Consider the following 21,198-nt stretch of genomic DNA (forward strand, 5'->3'; position numbering starts at 1 on the left):
GGTTCACCAGGGTCATTAGCTCTTCTTTTTGATAGACAGGCAGAAAGGAGGAGTGCAGAAAGATTGCAATTAATTTATCAACACAGCAGAATAATTATGTAGGCCAGGACAGTGAGCTGATTTCAGATATTTTATAGAAGAAATTGTAATTGTCTTGTCCCTCAGAGAAAGGTGAGCAGACAAGTAATGGCAAATCTACTTTTCTTTTCCTTTCCATAACTTGGCTTGTATGTTCTCTGAATTGATCAGCAAGTAGATAATGTGTCTGCGTAATAGTATATGAACATAAGAACATAAGAACATAAGAACATAAGAATGGCCATACTGGGTCAGACCAAAGGTCCATCAAGCCCAGCATCCCATCTGCCGACGGTGGCCAATGCCAGGTGCCCCAGAGAAGGAGAACAGAAGACAAGTGATTTATCTCCTGCCATCCATCTCCTGCCCTTGTTATGAAGGCTAGGGCACCATACTTTATCCCTGGCTAATAGCCATTTATGGACCTGACCTGCAAAAATTTATCAAGCTCTTTTTTAAACCCTAATAGAGTCCTGGCCTTCACAGCCTCCTCGGGCAAGGAGTTCCACAGGTTGACTGTGCGCTGTGTGAAGAAAAATTTCCTTTTATTAGTTTTGAACCTACTACCCATCAATTTCATTTGGTGTCCCCTAGTTCTTGTATTATGGGAAAAGGTAAATAATTTTTCTATATTCACTTTCTCCACACCATTCATGATTTTATATACCTCTATCATATCGCCCCTCAATCGCCTCTTTTCCAAACTGAAAAGTCCCAGTCTCTCTAGCCTCTCCCCATATGGGACCCTTTCCAAGCCCCTAATCATCTTAGTCGCCCTTTTCTGAACCTTTTCTAATGCCAATATATCTTTTTTGAGGTGAGGAGACCACATCTGCACGCAGTACTCGAGATGTGGGCGTACCATAGTTTTATATAGGGGAAGTATGATATCTTTTGTCTTATTATCGATCCCTTTTTTAATAATTCCTAACATCCTATTTGCCTTACTGACTGCCGCTGCACACTGCGTGGATGTCTTCAGAGAACTATCCACTATAACTCCAAGATCCCTTTCCTGATCTGTCGTAGCTAAATTTGACCCCATCATGTAGTACGTGTAATTTGGGTTATTTTTTCCAACATGCATTACCTTACATTACCTTATGTCTAGCATTGCTGGCTGAAATCCTAACAGATGATTTCCAAATAGAGGCTTGTGTTAGCTAGTGTTTGGAGAAAGAGTCTGCATGCTAGCTGTGACATTTTTGATGTTGCCCACTATCTTGTGAGTTCAGTTCAGCATGAATCATGTAGTCCCTGATCCATACTAAAGCAATACTTCTTTAATTTCAGAGTTCAGTTCCTCTTCCTCTGCAGAGGGCATGATACATTCTGGTTCCCACTGAGTTAGGATGAGAAACTTCCTAGGCTCAGCTCGCTTGCTGAAATATGATTCATGCCCTTCCCTGGACCACCAACTCTCCACCCCCAATAGCTGGCTCATTCATCCATTTGTTTAGCTCTAGGCGATGATAAAGACAACAAAGATTTTCTCAGTCCACCTCAGGTGAAGATAATTCCTTTTGTGTGATGATTTACCATATCCCTGCTAAAGAATTTTCTGTAAAGCCACTTCACTTATCATAGCACCTCCAGCTTGATGCTGGACCAAGTCTATTAAAAAAAGTTGCTGCTGCAGATTACAAAAGCACACTGTGGTCTTGCACCTGATGAAGTCAATAAGGAAACTTCTGCTGATTTAAATGAAAATAGGTTTATGTCCTGTCTCTTTACAGACACTGGAACAGTCCAAAAGGATGATCGTGCCATCTAAAAATACCTTCCAAATGACCCAATATTTCAGAGGTGTATTTAAAATTATTCACGAGGGGCCAAATTCTTCCCTGATGCAGACACATGTGACTCTCTCTGAAGTCTGAGAGCTCAGAAGAATATGCAACACTAATTATGTAATTCAGAAAGCTACCACTTCAGTTATATATGGTACCTAATATATAATGTTGACACGTATAGAACATTTATAATAAATTTGCAATGGTATCAATGTATAACATTTTATTTATATATATTCAATAGCAAAAATGAACCTATTTGATTAGTTATTTGATAACCAATGGCTGGTTGATGTCATGCAATGAAAAATTGTGAGTTCTAGTAGTTCACAGAAAGAAGTGAAAACTACTGAAGTGTTTTGATTGCACTTGTACAACTTTTTAAGAAAGCATTCTTTTTTTAATCTTTCATCTGATGTCTAATCTTTGGGGTAAACCCCCGCTTCTCATGTTTAGTGAAATTATAAAAATGAGTATTAAACAATTAAAAACACTTTTTCCTGCCCGTACTATCACAGCTTATTTTTGCCATCAGCTCTCATTGCAAGTCACATTTTTTCCCCCTTCATAAAAAGCTATATTCATTCCACTGGGAATAATTTGTGGCAAGATAATACAGGTAATTTCATCTAATCATTGTAACAGAACTCAAATTAACTCACATACTTATGCTGAAAATTATGAGCTATATTTGTTGTTCTACAGTGTTACTGAGCCCCAAAGGAGTCTGTGCCAGGATTTCGATAGGTTTTGGATTGAGCCTAGTAAAGTGTTCTTTATGAAATTTTCTGATTATTTGATTGATTGGAGCTCACTGTGCTGCTCTTGGCTTATTATAGCAGAAAAATCCAAGTTGTCTTTTAAAGGTCTCTTTTAGCAAGTTTGTTTTGCTTTAGATTCTCAGTGCCCAAAAGACAGATGTATAGAGTTATACGAAGCTAAGTTTTGTAATCTAGTAATAATTGCTGTGTGTTATAACATTGTGGAGTATAAAGAAAGCAAGAGATGGAAGGTTATACCTTTTCCATAATGACCATGTTGTTGGGAAATTATATATACATCATATTCAGTATACACACAGAAATTTCATCTGAAAGTCCTATCTGAGGCAGGAAATATGAGTTTGATTTTTTTTCTATAATGGCTTCTGTCACATCAATATTTTTTCTCTGTGGAATAATTACTTTTCTCTATGTAAGTGGATAGGCAGCAGCACAACTATGTTTAAAAATTTCTTGGTTTTTTATATAGCTCAAAATGTTCACTCATTCAAGTGTTTTCAAGGAGCCATAACTACTGGAAAATACCATGAAACTGTTTGGTTCATTAGATGATAAATAACAGCAGTGTTCCGTATAAACAGAACTTTGGACAGGCTATTGTTGCAATATGGCATAAAGTTGGATAGTTCCATACACTGCAATTTAATGAAAACAAGTTTGACTTTCAATGTGTCTTATTTATGCCTCTTTTCCTGATGTGTTCATGCTACAGAATGGCTCATTTGCATTATTCTGTGGTCCGTAAACTATAGTTATTGTGCAACCTTCTCTAAATAGGCAAACCAATTGTAATCTCATTCTGCTGGGGTATGTATTTGTCACAGACATGTGTTACCCCTCTTTCACAGTGCAAATAAATTTATATGGGGCCAGACCCTGCTGCCCTTGGTCACCCTGAGTGGTAGTTTACTTACTGAGTAGACTTCTGAACTGACTGACCCTTTAAGATGCTTTGAAGTTTTCTGCTGGAAAGCCCTTTATAAAAGATGGGCACTCTTACTAGTAGCAGTCCATTTTTTAAACCGTGCTATAGTCTTGGTCTTTACAACATTCTCCGGGAAGGAGTTCCACAGGTTAACTGTGCATTGTGTGAAAAAATATTTCCTATTGTATGTTTAAAACCTTCTGCCTATTAATTTCATTTGGTGACCCCTAGTTCTTGTGTTGTGAGAAGGAATAAATAACAATTCTTTATTTATTTTCCCCACACCAATTATACTTTTATATACATTTATTATATCCCCCCCTTAATCTTTTTCCCAAGGTAAAAAAGTCCCAGTCTTCTTAATCTCTCCTCATACAGCAGACGTTCCATACAATGAATCATTTTTGTTGCCCTTTTCTGAACCTTTTCCAATTCCAATATATATTTTTTGAAATGGGGTGACCACATCTGTACACAGTATTCCAGATGTGGGGGTACCATGGAATTATGTAGATGTAATATGACATGTTCTGTCTTATCTATTCATTTCTTAATGATTCCCAACATTTTGTTAGCTTTTCTGACTGACGCTGCACAGAGTGGATGTTTTCAGAAAACTATCCACAATGGCTACGACTACACGTGCACGCTACATCGAAATAGCTTATTTCGATGTAGCTATTTCGATGAATAACGTCTACACGTCCTCCAGGGCTGGCAACGTCGATGTTCAACTTCGACGTTGGGCAGCACCACGTCGAAATAGGCGCTGCGAGGGAACGTCTACACGCCAAAGTAGCACACATCGAAATAAGGGTGCCAGGAACAGCTGCAGACAGTGTCACAGGGCGGGCTCAACAGCAAGCCGCTCCCTTAAAGGGCCCCTCCCAGACACAGCTGCACTAAACAACACAAGATCCACAGAGCCGACAACTGGTTGCAGACCCTGTGCATGCAGCATGGATCCACAGCTGCCGTAGTGGCAGCCAGAAGCCCTGGGCTAAGGGCTGCAGCACACGATGACCATAGAGCCCTGCAGGGGCTGGAGAGAGAGCGTCTCTCAACCCCTCAGCTGATGGCCGCCATGGCGGACCCCGCTATTTCGATGTTGCAGGACACAGATCGTCTACATGTGCCCTACTTCGACGTTCAACTTCGAAGTAGGGCGCTATTCCCATCCCCTCAGGGGGTTAGCGACTTCGACATCTCACCACCTAACGTCGATTTCAACTTCGAAATAGCGCCCAACACGTGTAGCTGTGACGGGCGCTATTTCGAAGTTGGCGCCACTACTTCGAAGTAGCGTGCATGTGTAGACGCGGCCAATGACTCCAAGATCTCTTTCTTGAAGTGTAAAGGTTAAGTCAGACCTCACCATTTTATGTATATAGTCGGGATTATATTTTTCCAAAGTGCATTACTTTGCATTTATCAACATTGAATTTCGTCTGCCATTTTGTCGCCCAATGGATCAATTGATTAAAATCCTTTTATGGCTGTTTGCGACTTAACTATTTGGAGTAGTTTTGTGTCATCTGCAAATTTTTCCACCTCATTGTTTATCCCGTTTTCCAGATCATTTATAAATATGTTGAATAGGACTGGTCCCAGTACAGACCCCTGGGGGACACCACTATCTACCTCTCTCTATTCTGAAAACGGACCATTTATGCTTACCCTTTGTTTCCGATCTTTTAACCAGTTACCAATCCAACAGAGGACTTTCCCTCTTACCCCATGACAGTTAATTTTGCTTAAGAGCCTTTGGTGAGGGATCTTGTCAAAGGTTTTCTGAAAATCTAAGTACATTATATCCACAGGATCCCCTTGTCCACATACTTATTGACCATTTCAAAAAACTCTAATAGATTGGTGAGGCATGACTTCCCTTTACAAAAGCCATGTTGATTCTTCCCCAACAAATTATGTTCATCTACGTGTCTGACAATTCTGTTCTTTACTAGAGTTTCAACCAGTTTTTCCAGTACAGAAGTTAGACTGATTGGCTTGTAGTTGCTGGGATCACCTCTGGTGCCCTTTTTAAAGATTGGTGTCATTAGCTATCCTCCAGTCATCTGGAACAGAAGCTGATTTAAATAACAGGCTTTTTGTCTGTGGAACAGCAGAGAGAAAGTCCAGAGGAGAAGATGACTCCCAAACAATTGGAATGAGAATCAGAAATATCCTCAACATTGCAAAAACAGCCATTGAGGTGACTTGAGATTTTTTCCTCTGTAACTTTTAAGCTGAATCCCAGGGTAATATACTTCTCTGTGTGCAACCCATGATTTACATTTCTCTTGTTTTGTGAATAAATTACTTTCTTTTTGTTTGTTTAGCAAATTATTTGATTCCTGTCTTGTGAGAAGGGTCTGTGTGTATTCATGCCTTAGACTGAAAGGTCAGCTACTAAACTACAGTTCTTGTGTCTAATCTCTCTCCTGAGGGACAGCTAAGAGCTTGGGGTACCCCACAGGGAGATCTCCTGAGTGTGTCTTCCTGAGTTAGGGTGTCTTTTCCCACTTGTGTGGTAGCAGCAAACTACCCCTTCCTCCCTGGGTCAGGGAATCTGTGACCTTGGGGAGCTTCATAAGCAAAGCCTTTTACAGGCATGGCATTTTTTAAAGATTTTATGGGACTCCACTTTCTGCGCTCAAAGTGTGGAGTGGGGAGAAGCTCTGACAAAGGTGCTTGAGGACAGCTCTCTTTGTTTTGTGACTAACCAATTACAGACTAACACGGCTACCTCTCTGAGCCTTTTGAAGATCAGATCATATATTTTGGAGCCTATGTTTAGATTCTTAATTTTGTTAATTTTGACCTAATTTTGTCCAGTATTGTTATAAATGTTCTTCTAATATGGACTCTGCTGTCTTACTGGGGACTAGTCTGGATATGGGGTCTATGCTAGAAGTCTGGTTCGGAGGTTTGTTTGACAGTATTATGTGACCTTTTCTATAGGACTTAAAATTAAGAAGCAAAGAACTTGTCTGTTCAAAAATGTTTATCAGTAAATCACTTTATAAATAATCGAATGAAAGCCTTTTCCCTTTGTGAGGGAAATGCATGTTTTCTCCAATGTTTGATACAACTCTCATAATAAACACACATTCTTTTTATTAGGACTTTCTTTTAGAAAGCTCTCTGTGTTAAATAGTCCCACTAAAGACTTGGTCATATTCTGATTCCAGTTAATAGAAGTCTACCACAGTCGTACTTCTTAGTGACAAGAGAGTTGAATTCATTTGAACCAATAAAGTCAGTCTAATTTGCATTTTCATAACCCGCTCCTCAGTACTCCAAGTGTGACTTTCATTTTTAGGACAGAACTATGCAGTAAATGAATGTGTAGGCCCTTTAAAAGGATATTTATCATCCTTGAAGAATCTTATTGCCAAATCTTAATAGTATTTCTTACAAAAATGACTTGAATTCGCTATCAAATTCAGAGGTAGAGCGGTAGAGGTTGTGAATAGGCTTTTCTGAACCATCTCATGATGAAAAAAAGGTTAACTCCTATTTTTTCTCATTCTCAGACACTCATCTCACCTCTCCCTATATATTTTTTTAAAACACATCACAAATACCCATGAATGGGATAAAATTCCAAAAAAAAAAAACAAACCAGAGCACGGAATCTCTTTTAGACTACGTAGGGAAGTTTGGGGGTTCTGTGGTAAAGAAGTATAAATTAGCACTTAGCTGTGCAGTATTACAATACTTTTGCTAATTACACCCATTTCCAGATGTATGCTGTTAGCATCTGGATCATTTCCTCCTTGGCCCAGTTGCTGTAAAAATACTAGGGCAAGCTGTCGACAGATTGTGGCCACACATGAAAGCCAATCTATCAATCTGCTCTGTCTACAGAGAGCAGCCGGACTGCTCGGCCACTCTCTTGAGAGAATGTCCAACTGGAAACACAGCAGACAGGGCTGCCTAGTGACCCAGAAGCCCTGTCTGTCGACAGAGGGCCATCTAGGGCATCCATACAGCTTTTTTGTGACCAGAATCTGTCAACAGAGGCATTCTGCCTCGTGAGGGAGAGGCAGAAGTCTGTTCATAAAAATGCTGAGTTCTGTCAACAGTATATTGACAGAATATACTTTTAGTGTAGACGCTCCTCAGGTTTTGTTGACAAAACCCTCTCATGTAGCTGTAACCTCAGAGAACATACAAAAATATCTATCAAGTAGGTTCTATGTGGCTAGGTGAAACAGTTGTTTGAGGTTCTGCTATTGCTATCGTGGAAGACAAAGTCCAGCCTGATTCAGAATTAGGCCCTTGAGTCATAAAAAATAATATTTCCCTTATTCTGCTATGGGAACCATCTGTGACAATTTAATGTAATGATTTTCCCTGATCCAAAATGCTACATGTGAAATCCTGAAGTTGATGACAAAACTACCACTGATTTCAGCAAGGCCAGGATTTACCATCCTTCTGTAGAGTGGTTTCAGTTTAGGCTACTTATTGCTATAATACTCACATTTTTCTCCAGTAATGGACCCTCTTACTAAATATTTCTGCAGGAAAGGGAGAGGTAATAAAACAGAAAAATCATAATGCCACTATATAAATCCATGGTACGCCCACACTTTGAATAATGAACGCAGTTCTGGACACCCCATCTCCGATAAGATATATTAGCAATGGGAAAGGTACAAAAAAGGGCAACAAAAATGATTGGGATATGGAACAGCTTCTGCATGAGGAAAGATTAAAAAGATGGGGACTGTTCAGCTTGGGAAAAGAGGCAACTAAGGAGGAGAAAAGCTAGAGGTCTATACAATTTTTACTTTATAAAGAAAGTAAACAAGGAAGTGTTATTCGTAATATAAGAACCAATGAAATTAATAGATGTCTGTTTGCCAGAAGATGCAAATGGACAACAAGGGATGCATCACTTGATTAACATTTTCTGTTCTTTCAACATGAAGCCAGCATGGCTGATAGCCAGTGCAGGCTCTGGGCAACGTGAGAGGGGAGGCTTAGCTCTGCACTGCCAGACAGGGCAGGGCCACGGACAGTCAGACTCCCACACTGGGTTCCCTCAGAGCTGTGTGAAGCAGCGCTGCCGTTGCAGTTCAAAGGGGTCCACCTCCATTGCCAGTGGGCCTGCCTGAAGCACTGGCCACTCTCCAGAGACAGACTACTGGCCTTGATAGACCATTGAGTCTAACTCAGTATGGCCTTTTTTATTTTGGTGCCCTATGTTTACAGCACCTGTGGAAAAAAGGAGTCTCTTGATTTGGAACAGTTACCCAGCAGTGATTTTAATTTGTGTAACAGTGTATCCGTCCCTGGTATTATATCTTGAGATTAAAATTTTAAGGTTACCAACTCTGGCAGTTTGGAATTTTCCTTACTCTTCATCCCCTGAGATCACAGTATTATGAACCTATGCTTTAATTTTTTTAAAGCAAAGTAGTTTTCTGCATCTCAGAATTCCAGAGAAAAGCTAGAGTGCCCCAGACCTTAAAAAGACAGCAAACCAAAATAAAACCCTGACATGGTATAATTTTCTAAACATCATATGATATTTTTAATTGATTTTTTGAGATCTAGAAGTTGGCAGTGCTGTCGCTTATGCTAGAGTCTCTTTATTCCATGTTAACACTTCCTGTAACTTTATAGGGTTTGATGTTGATTTCTTAGTGATAAAATTGTTTGCATGGAGTCAGGAATTGAATCTGGACCCTCATCTTCAGGGTATTGTCTCATAACGTGAGATTTCTTTGTATTTATCCTGGATATAATTCACTTTAGAAAGATGGTTCTCACAGGCCCCACTTATGTCTCATTGGGATGTGTCCTGTGTCAATCTTCCACATAAGGATGATTTTCAACTCATAAGAACAATATGAGATGCATTCTAGGGGTTAGGATTTTTATGGTAATAGGAAGTTGATCTATTACATTTCAGGCTACTAAATATTCGAGAAGTACTATGTTAGAAGAGGTTGAGAACATCATTTCCAAATCTGGGACATGGCTGATCTGATGTGACAGACGATCATGTAGAACAAGTAGAGAGATATGATGGTTCGGAAATCTCATTTTTCTTGTTTTTTGGGGGAGCTTGTTTTAGAGGCTAACTTTCCATCCACAGCAAAGAGGCAGAGAAACCCTGCCCTGAGATTAGGCCGGGTCCAAGAAGTTTCAGTTCAGATTCTTCATCAATATCTGCTTCAGGGGAGGTATAAAAACTGGAGCTAGTCAGAACAGCTTTGCTTAAATGCAGTTTTGGTGACAAATGTTGTTTTGTTGTGTCACAGGGAAAGATCAATTTCAGGAACACTTTCCCTGGGAGAGATTTTGGAGTCTGAGCGACTTTGTATCAAGGGGTTATGGGCAGGGCCTGGGATGTGCCTGATCCAGAGTAAATTTGTCCATCCTTGCTCACACTGGATCAGGCAGAGTGTTGACATCAACCTGTCTTCCCATGTCCCAGGGTAGTGCCCTAGCCACTATGTTTACCAAGTCTAAGGTAGGTTTCTTCCTTTGTCCTAATATGGAAGAGACATTCATTTCAGAGCCTCAACATTTGCTGTAAGATGGAATTACCCCCTCCCTAGCTAACTCCGATAAAAATGTGAGATCCGCTTTGGCTTTCCATCCCATGGCTCTAATGTGACCAGCTTTCAGTGCAAGTACTGACATCTCCACACTCTCAAGAACATGTTTTATTCAGACGTGATAGTCCTAATGCAGGCTGAACCTCTCTAATTGAGAACTCTCTTGTCTTGTCCATAATCTGTCATGATTTTAGTTAGCTGGATGACCACTTACCATGGGTGTGGCCAACTTTCCCACGAACCCATAAAGTTTGTTTACAGCCACCAGTCTTGGCATTCAGTGTTCTGTGTTGTTATTTACCTCTAAATTACTTCTAAATGTCTTCTGAGAACCCAGTAAGAAGTGGAAGTGTTGGTATTGTGCTAGAAAATATTGACCTTATGTGGTCTGGCAAATTGTCTCATTTGGCACTGGTCAGGTCTCAAAGGTGCTGGACAAGAGAGGTTCAACCTGTGCCACCACTGGGAGCATAGTTTTATCTACAGACCTTATAACTAAAGTTACATAGGTGCTTTCTGAACTGGTGACACTAACTTATAAAAACCAGTAGTAAGTTTGCAAAAACAAACTGTGAGATATTAAAAATTATCTTTTTCAGTCTTCACATTTCATTGAGAGGTCACTTGTACCAGGCGATAGGGTCTGGCTGTGTAGGTCAGTCAATGTGATTGAACCCTCTAGTTTGCTTGTCAGGAAATGGTTCACTTCCAAGGTTACTATATTAGTATTTATGAGCATGTGGGGTTTGGTGCAGAGTTGTTCAATCATTGATGGCTGCAGATTTTTATTTTTCTGATTTAAAAAATGAGAGATTGGCCTCTTCTGAGGTACAGAACAGTGCGCTTTTAGCTTTCAGAACACTCTTACTTCTTTGCTTCCTGAACATTACCAGAAGCAAAGTGGCTAAAGATGAAAGCATGTTATCATGTTTTTAATGAGGTAAGCAGGGAAGGGAGAATTCCATTTAAAAAAAATATTGAGAAATCAACATTTGGCTAGTTCACCCTGTTTATGCTATTGGCTATTTTGGAGGTAGAGGTCTTGTTTTGACCATATTTTTTTTTCCGGACCTAAGCAACCTTCCCAATGAAGGGAATGAAGCTTCAGGAAAATTTTCAGTTTGTATGGTTTTGGCAGAAATGTCAAAATTCTCAACCAGCAAAGTGGTTTGCTAAATAAGATGGGTTTGCTGCACTGGGGCATATATGCACTTTAATTTGTAAATATGAACAGCATTTGTGTACCTTCAGAATGTTTAAAAATCTGTTGCATGCAAAACAAATTACTTTCTTTAGGAGAAGATCCTGTAGAACTGGCATCTGAATTCTTACCTTTTTAAAAAAGTTGACTATCCAGAAAAAGTTTTTTTAAGTGCACACACAATTATAACTTCAATATGGTGCTGAAATTTGGAATATGTTCTGCTTTAAATAATATCCTCTTTTGCTGTCAATACGTATCTGTACTTGTTTTACTTTTTGCAAGAGCTTTTCAAAGTGAAGACCTTTAGCAGACAAAATTTTAACAAGCTAGACATTTAGTTCCATAGAAGAATTTACTTGGTGTGAAAAATAAATTACTAGAAAGACTGTGCTTCTAAAAGATAATTAATAAAATTCCTCTGTGTGATGACAAAGTTGACATCTTGCCTAATGTCTGGAAGAAAAGAAAGTATTTGGAATTGCACAGCCAGAATAAAATGTTCTATTTCACAACAAGGCCAGGCCTTCATCTTACAATTATTTCTACAAGAATAAAGGTCACTTTCTGTTTGCTAGGTTGATTGCACGAGTCCTGTAGAGTAGACTTTCAGGAGTGAATTCACATCATGTTTATATAATCTTGATTTCACAGCAAAGTCAGCTGGTCTGGAATTGTTGGCATAGATGATGTCCAAATCTGTCCTTAGGTTGTCCAAGGCTAGAGGCAAGAGTTCAAGATTATAGATGATGGGTGATCAAACTGTGATTTCCTGCCTCTTTTGTTTCCACTGTCATTGAAATGTTTAGCAGTAAAGTCATGTTTTTCTCTTTATTTCTGACATGCATGAATGTATTTGTTAGGTTCTTCTGCCACATGAAGCTAGTTTTGCAGCACTGTGTAGTTCATGGAAAGGAGTATCACATTTTATTCTGGACTATGCTGTGTGCAAACCCATTGGTTGGAATCATGTGTCAACTGAACCTAATCTTTAAAAATACCCTATTATGTTTCTGTAGAAAATGCTTATGCAAAGGCATCGCTCCAACAGGCCAAACTGTCGTCATTCAGGCTCAAATTTGACACCTCTGGAGCTTAATGCACATGTTGCTACTGCCTGAGCTTAAAGACATATCTCTGTTAGCCACAGCTATAGTAGACTCATCAAGCTGTAGTTGGTTTAGGTACCTCTACGTGTGACACTTTATCCCCATCAAGCTAGCATGGCTTTTTGCTTCATTTGCATAAACCATTACTGTGGATTTGCATTCACATGGAACACTTGCATATGAAAATGGCTGGTTACATGCATGCGTACCTTTTTGCCATTTCTGTGCTTTAAACAACCAATTTGCAATTTTGAGTGTAAGTTTTGAAAATCAGGACTTAACTCTGTGTGTCTTCGGTATAGAGGAACATTGGAGAGCAGGGCAAGGCACTGTGGGACAATTCGTTAATTGTTTAAATTGGAGATGCTCCTTTAGTGTCAATGGAGCTATGCTGAGTTGTACCTGAGAATCTCGCCCTTTGTCGGTTGCTGTTTATTAAGAGAAGAAAGGGAAGCAGCAATAGTTAGGGAGACATGACATTGTTGCAAAGTGACTTAGCCTACTAGCCCAGAAGATCAACCCACTCTTGGTCAATCTTCTGGGGTTTCATTTCGTGCATCCATACTAGATGTGTGAAATCAACCTCACAGGGGTTGCAGTTGACCACTGTACTTTTCATGAGACTCAAGGAGTAAGGGAGGTCGATGAGAGAAACTCTCCCATTGACCTTTGCTTAGTAGGGATAGCCAAGAAAGCTGAGCTTATATAGGTCAATTCTAGTTTTGCAATTGATGTAGCTAGAATTGTGCATCTGCAGTCAACTTACTTTGCCTAGTGTAGACACAGCCTTAGACTCTGCTTGCTTGAACACTCTCTCTCTTTCTCTCTCGGTTTCTTACTTGAACAGAGGGGCAAATGCAGAACGTCATTAAGAATGAGAAATGTGCCCATCTGCCACTTTTGCACAATGCCAGCTGGATTGTCATGAAACATTCCGGCCATTGCACACAGTCTGCTCATGTCTAGCTGGCCTTTTACAGCAAGTGTTGATGTGTAATAGCCCGCCTGTGAATCTGTTGCAATCAGTGCAACTGATATCAGACCATGTGGCATACTGTCCTCCCTCAGCTTTGAAAGAGCGAGTAATACAAAGCCAACAATGACTCTGCAGTGCACTGGGGTTTTCTGTGTGAAAAGAAAACTGGGGTAGCATTCTGATTCTTTGACAAGCGCAAACAAGGGATAGCGAGGCAGGGAGCATGCTAGTCTAAGACTAAGTGCAATAATCACTTGTTCTCCTGAACAGAGAAAGATAGCAAAGATGTTTGTCTCACAAAGGTAGCACTGAGGGGGCTGTGCTGGAGGAACCAGTTCTTACTCTGTAGGGAGAAGGTTTATTTGCTGAAATAGTGTTACATCACTGAAAATGATGAACTCATCTCCCATTGACAGGCCAAGCATTTTAGGTAGCTATTGATCATAGGGGCCCTTTCAAATGAGAACTGCATGCCAACGATTACCTATTTGTGCTGACAGCAGTAAACATCACTGTCTCTTTTGTTACTCTGTATCCCTTCCCTAGTCTTTCTTTGGGAGTCCAACTGGAGACACGATGAGCAGCTATTTAGAGTAACAAGCGCTGTAAGTACTCTGCATCTCTGAAAATCATGACCAGTTGAAACTCCCCAAGTGAGGCTCCAAAACAAGGACCTGTGCTTGAAAAATTAGGTGCTAACAGTTCGGTTTTGAAAAATAAATTTATTCTCGCTGTGACCTTGGATCTGGCTCTCATTTTTTGTGCTCCATATAACCATTAAATTTTCTGTGCCTTTTTTTTTCTCTCCACTCTCTCTATGGTTTTCCTGCCAGCTCCCCTGCCATGGAAGTCCCATCAAGGAAATAGCCTTTTAGTTGGTTATCTCTATTCAGTGATAAGAATGAAACGCTTCAGAAAGAGAGACTGTCCATGTACCGATTCCCAATCAATTTTATTTTGCTTTTAACCTCCCTCCCTTGTCCAGATGTTCCTGTGATGACAGGGTGCGTTGGTGATCACATACAGTGTGACACAAGTGGTATTTAACTTTAGCCTTCAGATCCACCTCCAGAAGGATGTGCACATTCCATTTTCAATCTTCTACAGGGGTAAACAACCTTTTGATTATGGGGGAACCAGAAAAAACCAGCTTTGTTAGGAGGGGAATTGACATTTTCCATCTGCTGCTAGAGTGTATGCAAAGGGAAATTTTTGTGACACGGAACTTTGCCCTTGAGCAAAAGATTTCTTCACTAGCTCAGAGATTTATTAAATTAGCCTAAGCTTACAGCCTTTGATTCAGCAAACTATTTCAGTATATTCCAATGCTGTTCATACGTGCTTATGTCTCTTGATTTCAGAAGGATTTAAGCACGTGCTTAAGTTTTTTTCTGAATGAGCATTATGGACTCTTAGGGTATATCTGCACAATGTGGGCCAGGGGCACGCCTGCTGACATGTAGAGGCAAAAGGGGTAGTTGCCCCAGGCCCTGGAGTTGCAAAAGGGCCTAGAGTTCTGACTGCTGGCACTGCACAAGTAGCAGTGGTGGGGGTCAGAGCTCTAGGGCATCTTTGAAGTGCCACCTCTGTGCTCCTCTGCCAGTCTGCATGGCTCTGAGGCAGAGGGGTCAGCCAGAATCACAGTCTGGCCAGTGCTAAAGGCAGACTGTCCTAAGTCCTGCCTTTTGGAGATGCAGGGTTGGTCCCCTACTCTCACCTTGTCCAAGGGCTCATGGCGACTGCTGGCTCTGCTGGTCGGGGATAATGTGGACAGCAGCTCAGGCTAAGAGCTTAAATATATACACCAGCGGTCGAGCAGTTCTGTACTCCAATGACTAGACCAGGCAGCAGCTATTTTCCATGTGTTAGCCTGAGAAGTGCTATTGCATACTTGTCTGTCCAAACTGGGAATTACACCTTCTGCTACTGTGTAGATGTAGTTTTGCATGTATCAGTTTTGCAGTCCTTTCTATCTGCCTGTGTGTTGCAGATTGAAAATTTGCTAACCACTACTTTGTGCAGGAAGGTTCAAAGAGAAGCTGAGTTATGTGACTGTTTTTCCTTTTCAAATGAACATGGAGTCCAAACTTGCTACTTGCTATTTCCAAAAGCCAAGAAGCTCAGTGAACAAGTGGATATTGAAAGCCCGTTCCCTTTATTTCCTCAGGTGCTGCTGCTTGTATTTGCAGAAGATTTAAAATGCATCCCTGGATTCCAGCAAAAGATTTTTCATATTGAACAGCCGTCTGAATTCACTGAGGACCAGCCAATTCTGAACTGTAAGAAATGTCATTGTCATATGTCATTTTTTGCAAAAAATCTGTATTACCAGGCTGTGTGTTTTCATGTCATGCCCTGAATTTCTCAGAGAGCTCTTTCTCCTTATGACATGATTCCAGGCATAGCTTCCAACTGGATCCTGCAGCAGCTTTCCTTTTCCTGGCTTAAAATCCTTTATTTATGCAGATTTTAAACTTTGCTATGAATTAAGGTTGGCAAAATTCTGTACGTTTATCTGGTGGGATTTCAGTATTTACGTGGCTGTTCAGCATCATCCTCTGATTTTCTGAACGAGTCACTGCCTGCATTTCTTTTCCTTTCCTGCTGTGTCACTACGTAACTGCATACCAAGGCCTTTCACTTTCATTTTAGTATAAATTCATTCTCTCACCTCCCCAGTTCATTCTTCTCAATTGCCTGACCCAATACCCATTGAAATCAATGAGATTTTTTCCATAAAGTTTCACAAGTTTTGGTTCAGGCCTGAAATCATCAGTTTCTGAAAGTTATTACCATCGCTTCAGCGATCTAAGCTGTATGATCAGCCCCCTTTCCAATGGACAGATGTCCATATCACAAATAGGACCGCATTGACTCTTGGCACCATATGCGCTAAGCAGACAGGCCAAAGATTGAATGAGCCATGGAAAAGTAACTTTTTTCAACACTAGATTTTGTTTTTCCAGGTACATTAGCAATGCAACGTTGCTTAGCTTGCACTGTTATTGTTCATTATATATTGGGACCTGTTCTGAGGATTTGAGACTTCAGAGCTATCAGTCGAGTGTGGTATCTAACAGGAGCTGTAAATATTTGTAATTTTCAACAGAAATATCAATAGAAGTAGCAAAACCCCCTCAGCATTTTTCACATTTAGTATCTTTTTTATTTCCTTTTTATTTGATCACAATTTGTCCAACAGCTGAAATTAACCATTTATATGTAATAACTGTAAGAATCAGTTTGGATCAAAAATATGAAGCAACAAAATTCAGTTTAAAGACAACCTTTTCCCTCTCCTTACCCTACTTACTTAAGATGATATTGTCAGTGAAGGTATTTGCTCTGTGTTGCATTTCATATCAAACCTCAGATATATCTACAGTCATACCCCAAGATACGCTCATTTGGGTTACGAGAATTTGACTTTACAAGGAGTTTCATTTAATACCCCTACTTCAGCTTATGAGGCATTTCTTCGCATTTACAAGGACTGATTTGGATTTTGCGCGCCTCAGCGGGACGCAGCTGCCTGCCCAACGCTTCTCTCCGCAATGCCCAGTGGCGGTTTCCTGGAGCCCCTGGCCAGCTACAGCGGGCACCCACCTCCAGAGCCAGGAGAGAAGGGGACAGCGCCCATCTGCGGAGCCGCCGCCCCAGGCGCCTCATCCCAGCCCCACCTTTATCTTGACACTGCTGTGGCTCGTCTGGGTCTCCGCCTCAGCGCTGCAGCAGCATTGCACCCCAGCCCGACTGGTGGCTGTGGGCTCCCTGCACTCCTGGTGGTGCAGGCCAGGCCTGGGGCCAGGTGGAGGCTGGTGGCTCTGTTGGTCGAGCACCGAGGGGATGGAGTTGGCCGCATCGGTCTTGATGAAGAGGCCATGCAGGGGGGTGGCGGTGCAGTGTGGGGAGGTAGACTCGTCCGAATCCCGAAAGTAGATCATGCCACTCTGTGAGACATGGATGCTGGGTGCATGACCCATCCCGGTCCCGCCACTGCCACTCGCCCCCGTCCCCGGGTGGCTAGGGGGCCACCGCCCCCCCCTTTGCCAGCTGTGCCTCAGGAGCCACTCGCCACTCGCCACCTGCGGCGTTCTGTTCCATTTAGCACCTGGCTCACCTGCCACTGACACCTTGGCTGTCAGTGGCGAGGCCTCTCCTCTGCGGAGCCCCATACGAGCGACGCATTGCCACTCACCAGCCGGGGGTCCCCTCTGCCTGCCTAGCTCCCCACGCAGCCAGCCCCCTGGCACTGCTCCCTCCCTGCTTAACCTAAGCTGCGCTCAGGCCAGGCTGGTTCCCTGTGCCCTGCTCTGCCCTGCCCACCCACTTACACTGGCCCCGGTTCTGCAGCAGTGGGCAGCTACCTGGCTTTGCGCCCCCCTCCAGGCACCCTTCGATTTCTGTTCCCCTCACAGCCCTGTCTCTGCACCTGGGAACAGCCCCGCAAAAGCAGGTAAACAGCCATATTATAGAGTAATTAATGAAGGGAAAATGCCTTGTTATGTTGTTTTATGAGAACTAATGTTAACTATTGATGTAATTGTGTTCATTTTAATGGGATTTGGTGTTGTTTTAGCATAAATGGGTGTCAATTTTGGGGCTCAGGAAGGCATAAAATTTTTTCATGTTGAAATTAATGGTAATTACATTTTTGACTTACGAGAATTCTCCCTAAGAGGGGTTTTTCAGGAACGAATTACCCTCGTAAGGCGGGGGAAGACTGTATTACTATTTTGTGTAGGCTGTGTGCAAGATTTTCAAACTTGAAAAACCTAAATTTGTTTTTGGGGCCAATGGAAGACAAATGGATCCTGTTGCTTTTATTGAGTTTTGGATTACGCTCCTGAAGTCCAGATGTAAGGCCATTTGTTCTATAGCATTTGAGAGATGTAGGTCCAGAAGTGTTTCTGTTGGTGGTGCACATCCACACATACATTGGTGCACAAAACAAAATTTATTGCACCCATGAGCAGAAAACATTAGAGGGAACACTGGTGAGCACATTTTGGCTTTCACAGAGTGCAGAGGTGCACTTAGTTTAAAAGAAGGCCAGCGATTTGTTGAAGAGTTATAGCAGCTATGCAGCATGTGCTTTTTGGCACACCATGTTGAGAGTTTCATAGCCTCAAAGGATAAAAATGTTTGCATGTTAAAATTTAGTTAAATGCAAATAACATTTTTTCATTTCTGTCTCTTTGGAAATATCTGATTACTTTGATGCCTTACTATATCCATCCAAATCTTTTGCTGATTTGCCCTCTGTCAGTTCCGCAATATAAAGGGCAAACTGCTTAACATTGTTGCTTGGAGCTCTTTGTGGTGACCCATCAAATTGCAATAGTGTGAAACTGACACAATAATTAAGACATTATTAATTTTAACATGGGAAAGAGCATCAAGGAAAACCTCTCAAAACAATCTTTGGAATTAAATTATTTTAATAATCAGACACTAAATTGGCCTAATACATAACATGCAACAAAGGCAGATTGTCAATGCACAAGTCTAGCTAATTCAATCACTCATACATAGTGTGCCCTGGATGTAATAATATTAAACATTTTGCTAGTCTTTTCTGTCTTGTCTTCAGTGAAATCAATATTTTTAATTGTGCCCGTTTAAATACACTTTGCATGCTGTTGGGTTATTTTTATACCCATTACTCAACAGCAGTATAATTTAACAGTTGTATCTGAATGTGAGGCCTACCATGAGTATGCAAATTAATAGAGCCAATATGCAAAGCAGGTCTATAACGGTGATTGCTTCTGTAGTCTTCAATAAACCAAGCAGCTTTTAATTCTCCACTGAAGAACAGAGAAACAATCATATTTGGTTTTTTTTTGATCTTTTTAATTTCAACAAGAACATACTGTATATTCCATTGCCCATGCTTCCTCCAGTAATTAAGTATGGGTTATAGTTGTTTCTTACGTATCTACTAGATGGCCATAAATGCAGCTATATTCATTATACGTGAAACTTACTGGAAAAAAAAGAGACCAAAGCTAAAGGCATTCATTTCTTTTTTTTATTTGAATGCGTTCTGGCAATAAAAAAGTTATTTCACATATTCAGCAAACTTTTAAATACTTTCAGCTAAGAAATACTATCAACTGAAGCATAGGGCTCTAAAGAAAATAATATACAATAAAAGAATTGCTTCAGCTTTTAACCTACATGGGAACTATTCTAGGAGGCTGACAAAGGAAAGAATATTTATATACAGAATACATTAAAGATGAACCAAGGACAAATGAAAATCAACAAGAATAGAGAGATCAACATATCTATGGTTGTCTGACAGCTAACCTAGGTGAACCCCCTCTAGCCTTAGAATTTCATGTGAGTTCAACAAAAATAATGTTTAGAAAATACCCTACACTAAGGCTATGTCTACACTAGCCCGGAAGATCAACCCTCTCAGAGTCAATCTTCCGGGGTTTGATTACACAATCTAATAGGGATGTGAGAAGTAGACTTGTCAGGGATCTCAGGCCATCCCTGTACTCCTCACGAGGCATGAGGAGTAAGGGAGGTCAACAGGAGAAACTCTCCCATTGACCTTGCTCAGTATGAACAGCCAAGTAAGCCAAGTGCAGATATGGCAATTACATAGCTAGAATTGACCTAGCTAGAACTGTTTATCTGTGGTCAACTTACTTTGCCTAGTATAGACATAAGGCAGAAATCAGAGACACTGAGACCTGCTGGAAATGTGACAGATAAGATCTGAAGGGTGAGTCTTGGTAGCAGTTCCTCAGTTGGCATTACACCAACGCTTATAATTTTATTGTGAGCCGCATGATATTTGGTGACTTTTCTTTTATCCCAAGCTCCTAGAGTTCATCCAACTCTCATCTTTCATTAAAAACACGATGTGTGTTTTTAATCATCCATGTGGGGGGGGGGGAAAGTGGGACAATAAATACACTTTAAAGGTACAGACAGGCCTGCTGAGAGTGGGGGTGGGGAAGAAAGGGGGCAATTGCCCTAGAACCTGGCAATTCAGAAGGCCCTAGGGCTTGTTGGAGCCTTAGGAAACCACAGGCCAATTAGTGTAGCTAAATCAGATAAGCTACAGTTCTCCTAAAATTATACAACGACCTGCCTGCCTGTTAATGGTCATCTCCATTTCAAGCTGAAATCAGTTTCTTTCATGTTCTGAGGAAACTGGGTGGATATGTGCTGAGGCTCTCATTTGCCCCTGGGATTTAGCACAGGCGTGTTTCTTAAGCAATTTTGCTTTCAACTTCTTGCTTATTGGCCAGAACTATTGCAGTTGTCCTGTTCCATATCCTTCCCATTGCTTTTCCTCAGATCCCATTGCTGTTTCTTAGCTCTCATCCCTTGCACTCCTGCTGACCTGTTTGCTTTATTGATTTTATCATATTCCGTTTCACTTGGCGGTCACCTCTACCTTTTTGTTTTTCTAATCCTTTTTTTCCTTCAGCACACCTTGTTATTGAAACTGTTTCCCGTCAGGCCCTAAATTTCTCTTCCTTCTTATCTAAATATCTCTTTGTTTTACACCTCTTTCCTAGCAATTCTTTTTTTCCCCCCTCAAGATCATTTTTAACAAGCTGTCATGTTCAAAACATTGTATCTGACCGTCTATTCAGCATTCATTCAAGGGGGCTCTTTTATTTTAGTGTCTGTAGCATAATGGAAAATAACTCTTTTCAAACCAGTCACAACTTTGAGAAAAATAGCTATTATAGATCAGAATTTTCAATAGGCAGCTTAAGAGTGA

General features: G+C 40.9%; 1 protein-coding gene across 2 annotated transcripts in view; it reads left to right on the forward strand.

Moving 5' to 3' along the window:
* Positions 1 to 21,198, forward strand: part of CDH13 (cadherin 13) — an 876,776-nt gene that overhangs the window by 145,403 nt on the left and 710,175 nt on the right. For both annotated transcript variants that reach the window (XM_075008353.1, XM_075008351.1), the window contains exon 2: positions 15,610 to 15,721. In XM_075008353.1, the coding sequence (XP_074864454.1) occupies positions 15,610 to 15,721 (112 nt within the window). The remainder of the gene's footprint in view (positions 1 to 15,609; positions 15,722 to 21,198) is intronic.

Source organism: Carettochelys insculpta, chromosome 14 (genome assembly GCF_033958435.1).
Source record: "Carettochelys insculpta isolate YL-2023 chromosome 14, ASM3395843v1, whole genome shotgun sequence".
NCBI classification, from domain to species: domain Eukaryota; kingdom Metazoa; phylum Chordata; order Testudines; family Carettochelyidae; genus Carettochelys; species Carettochelys insculpta.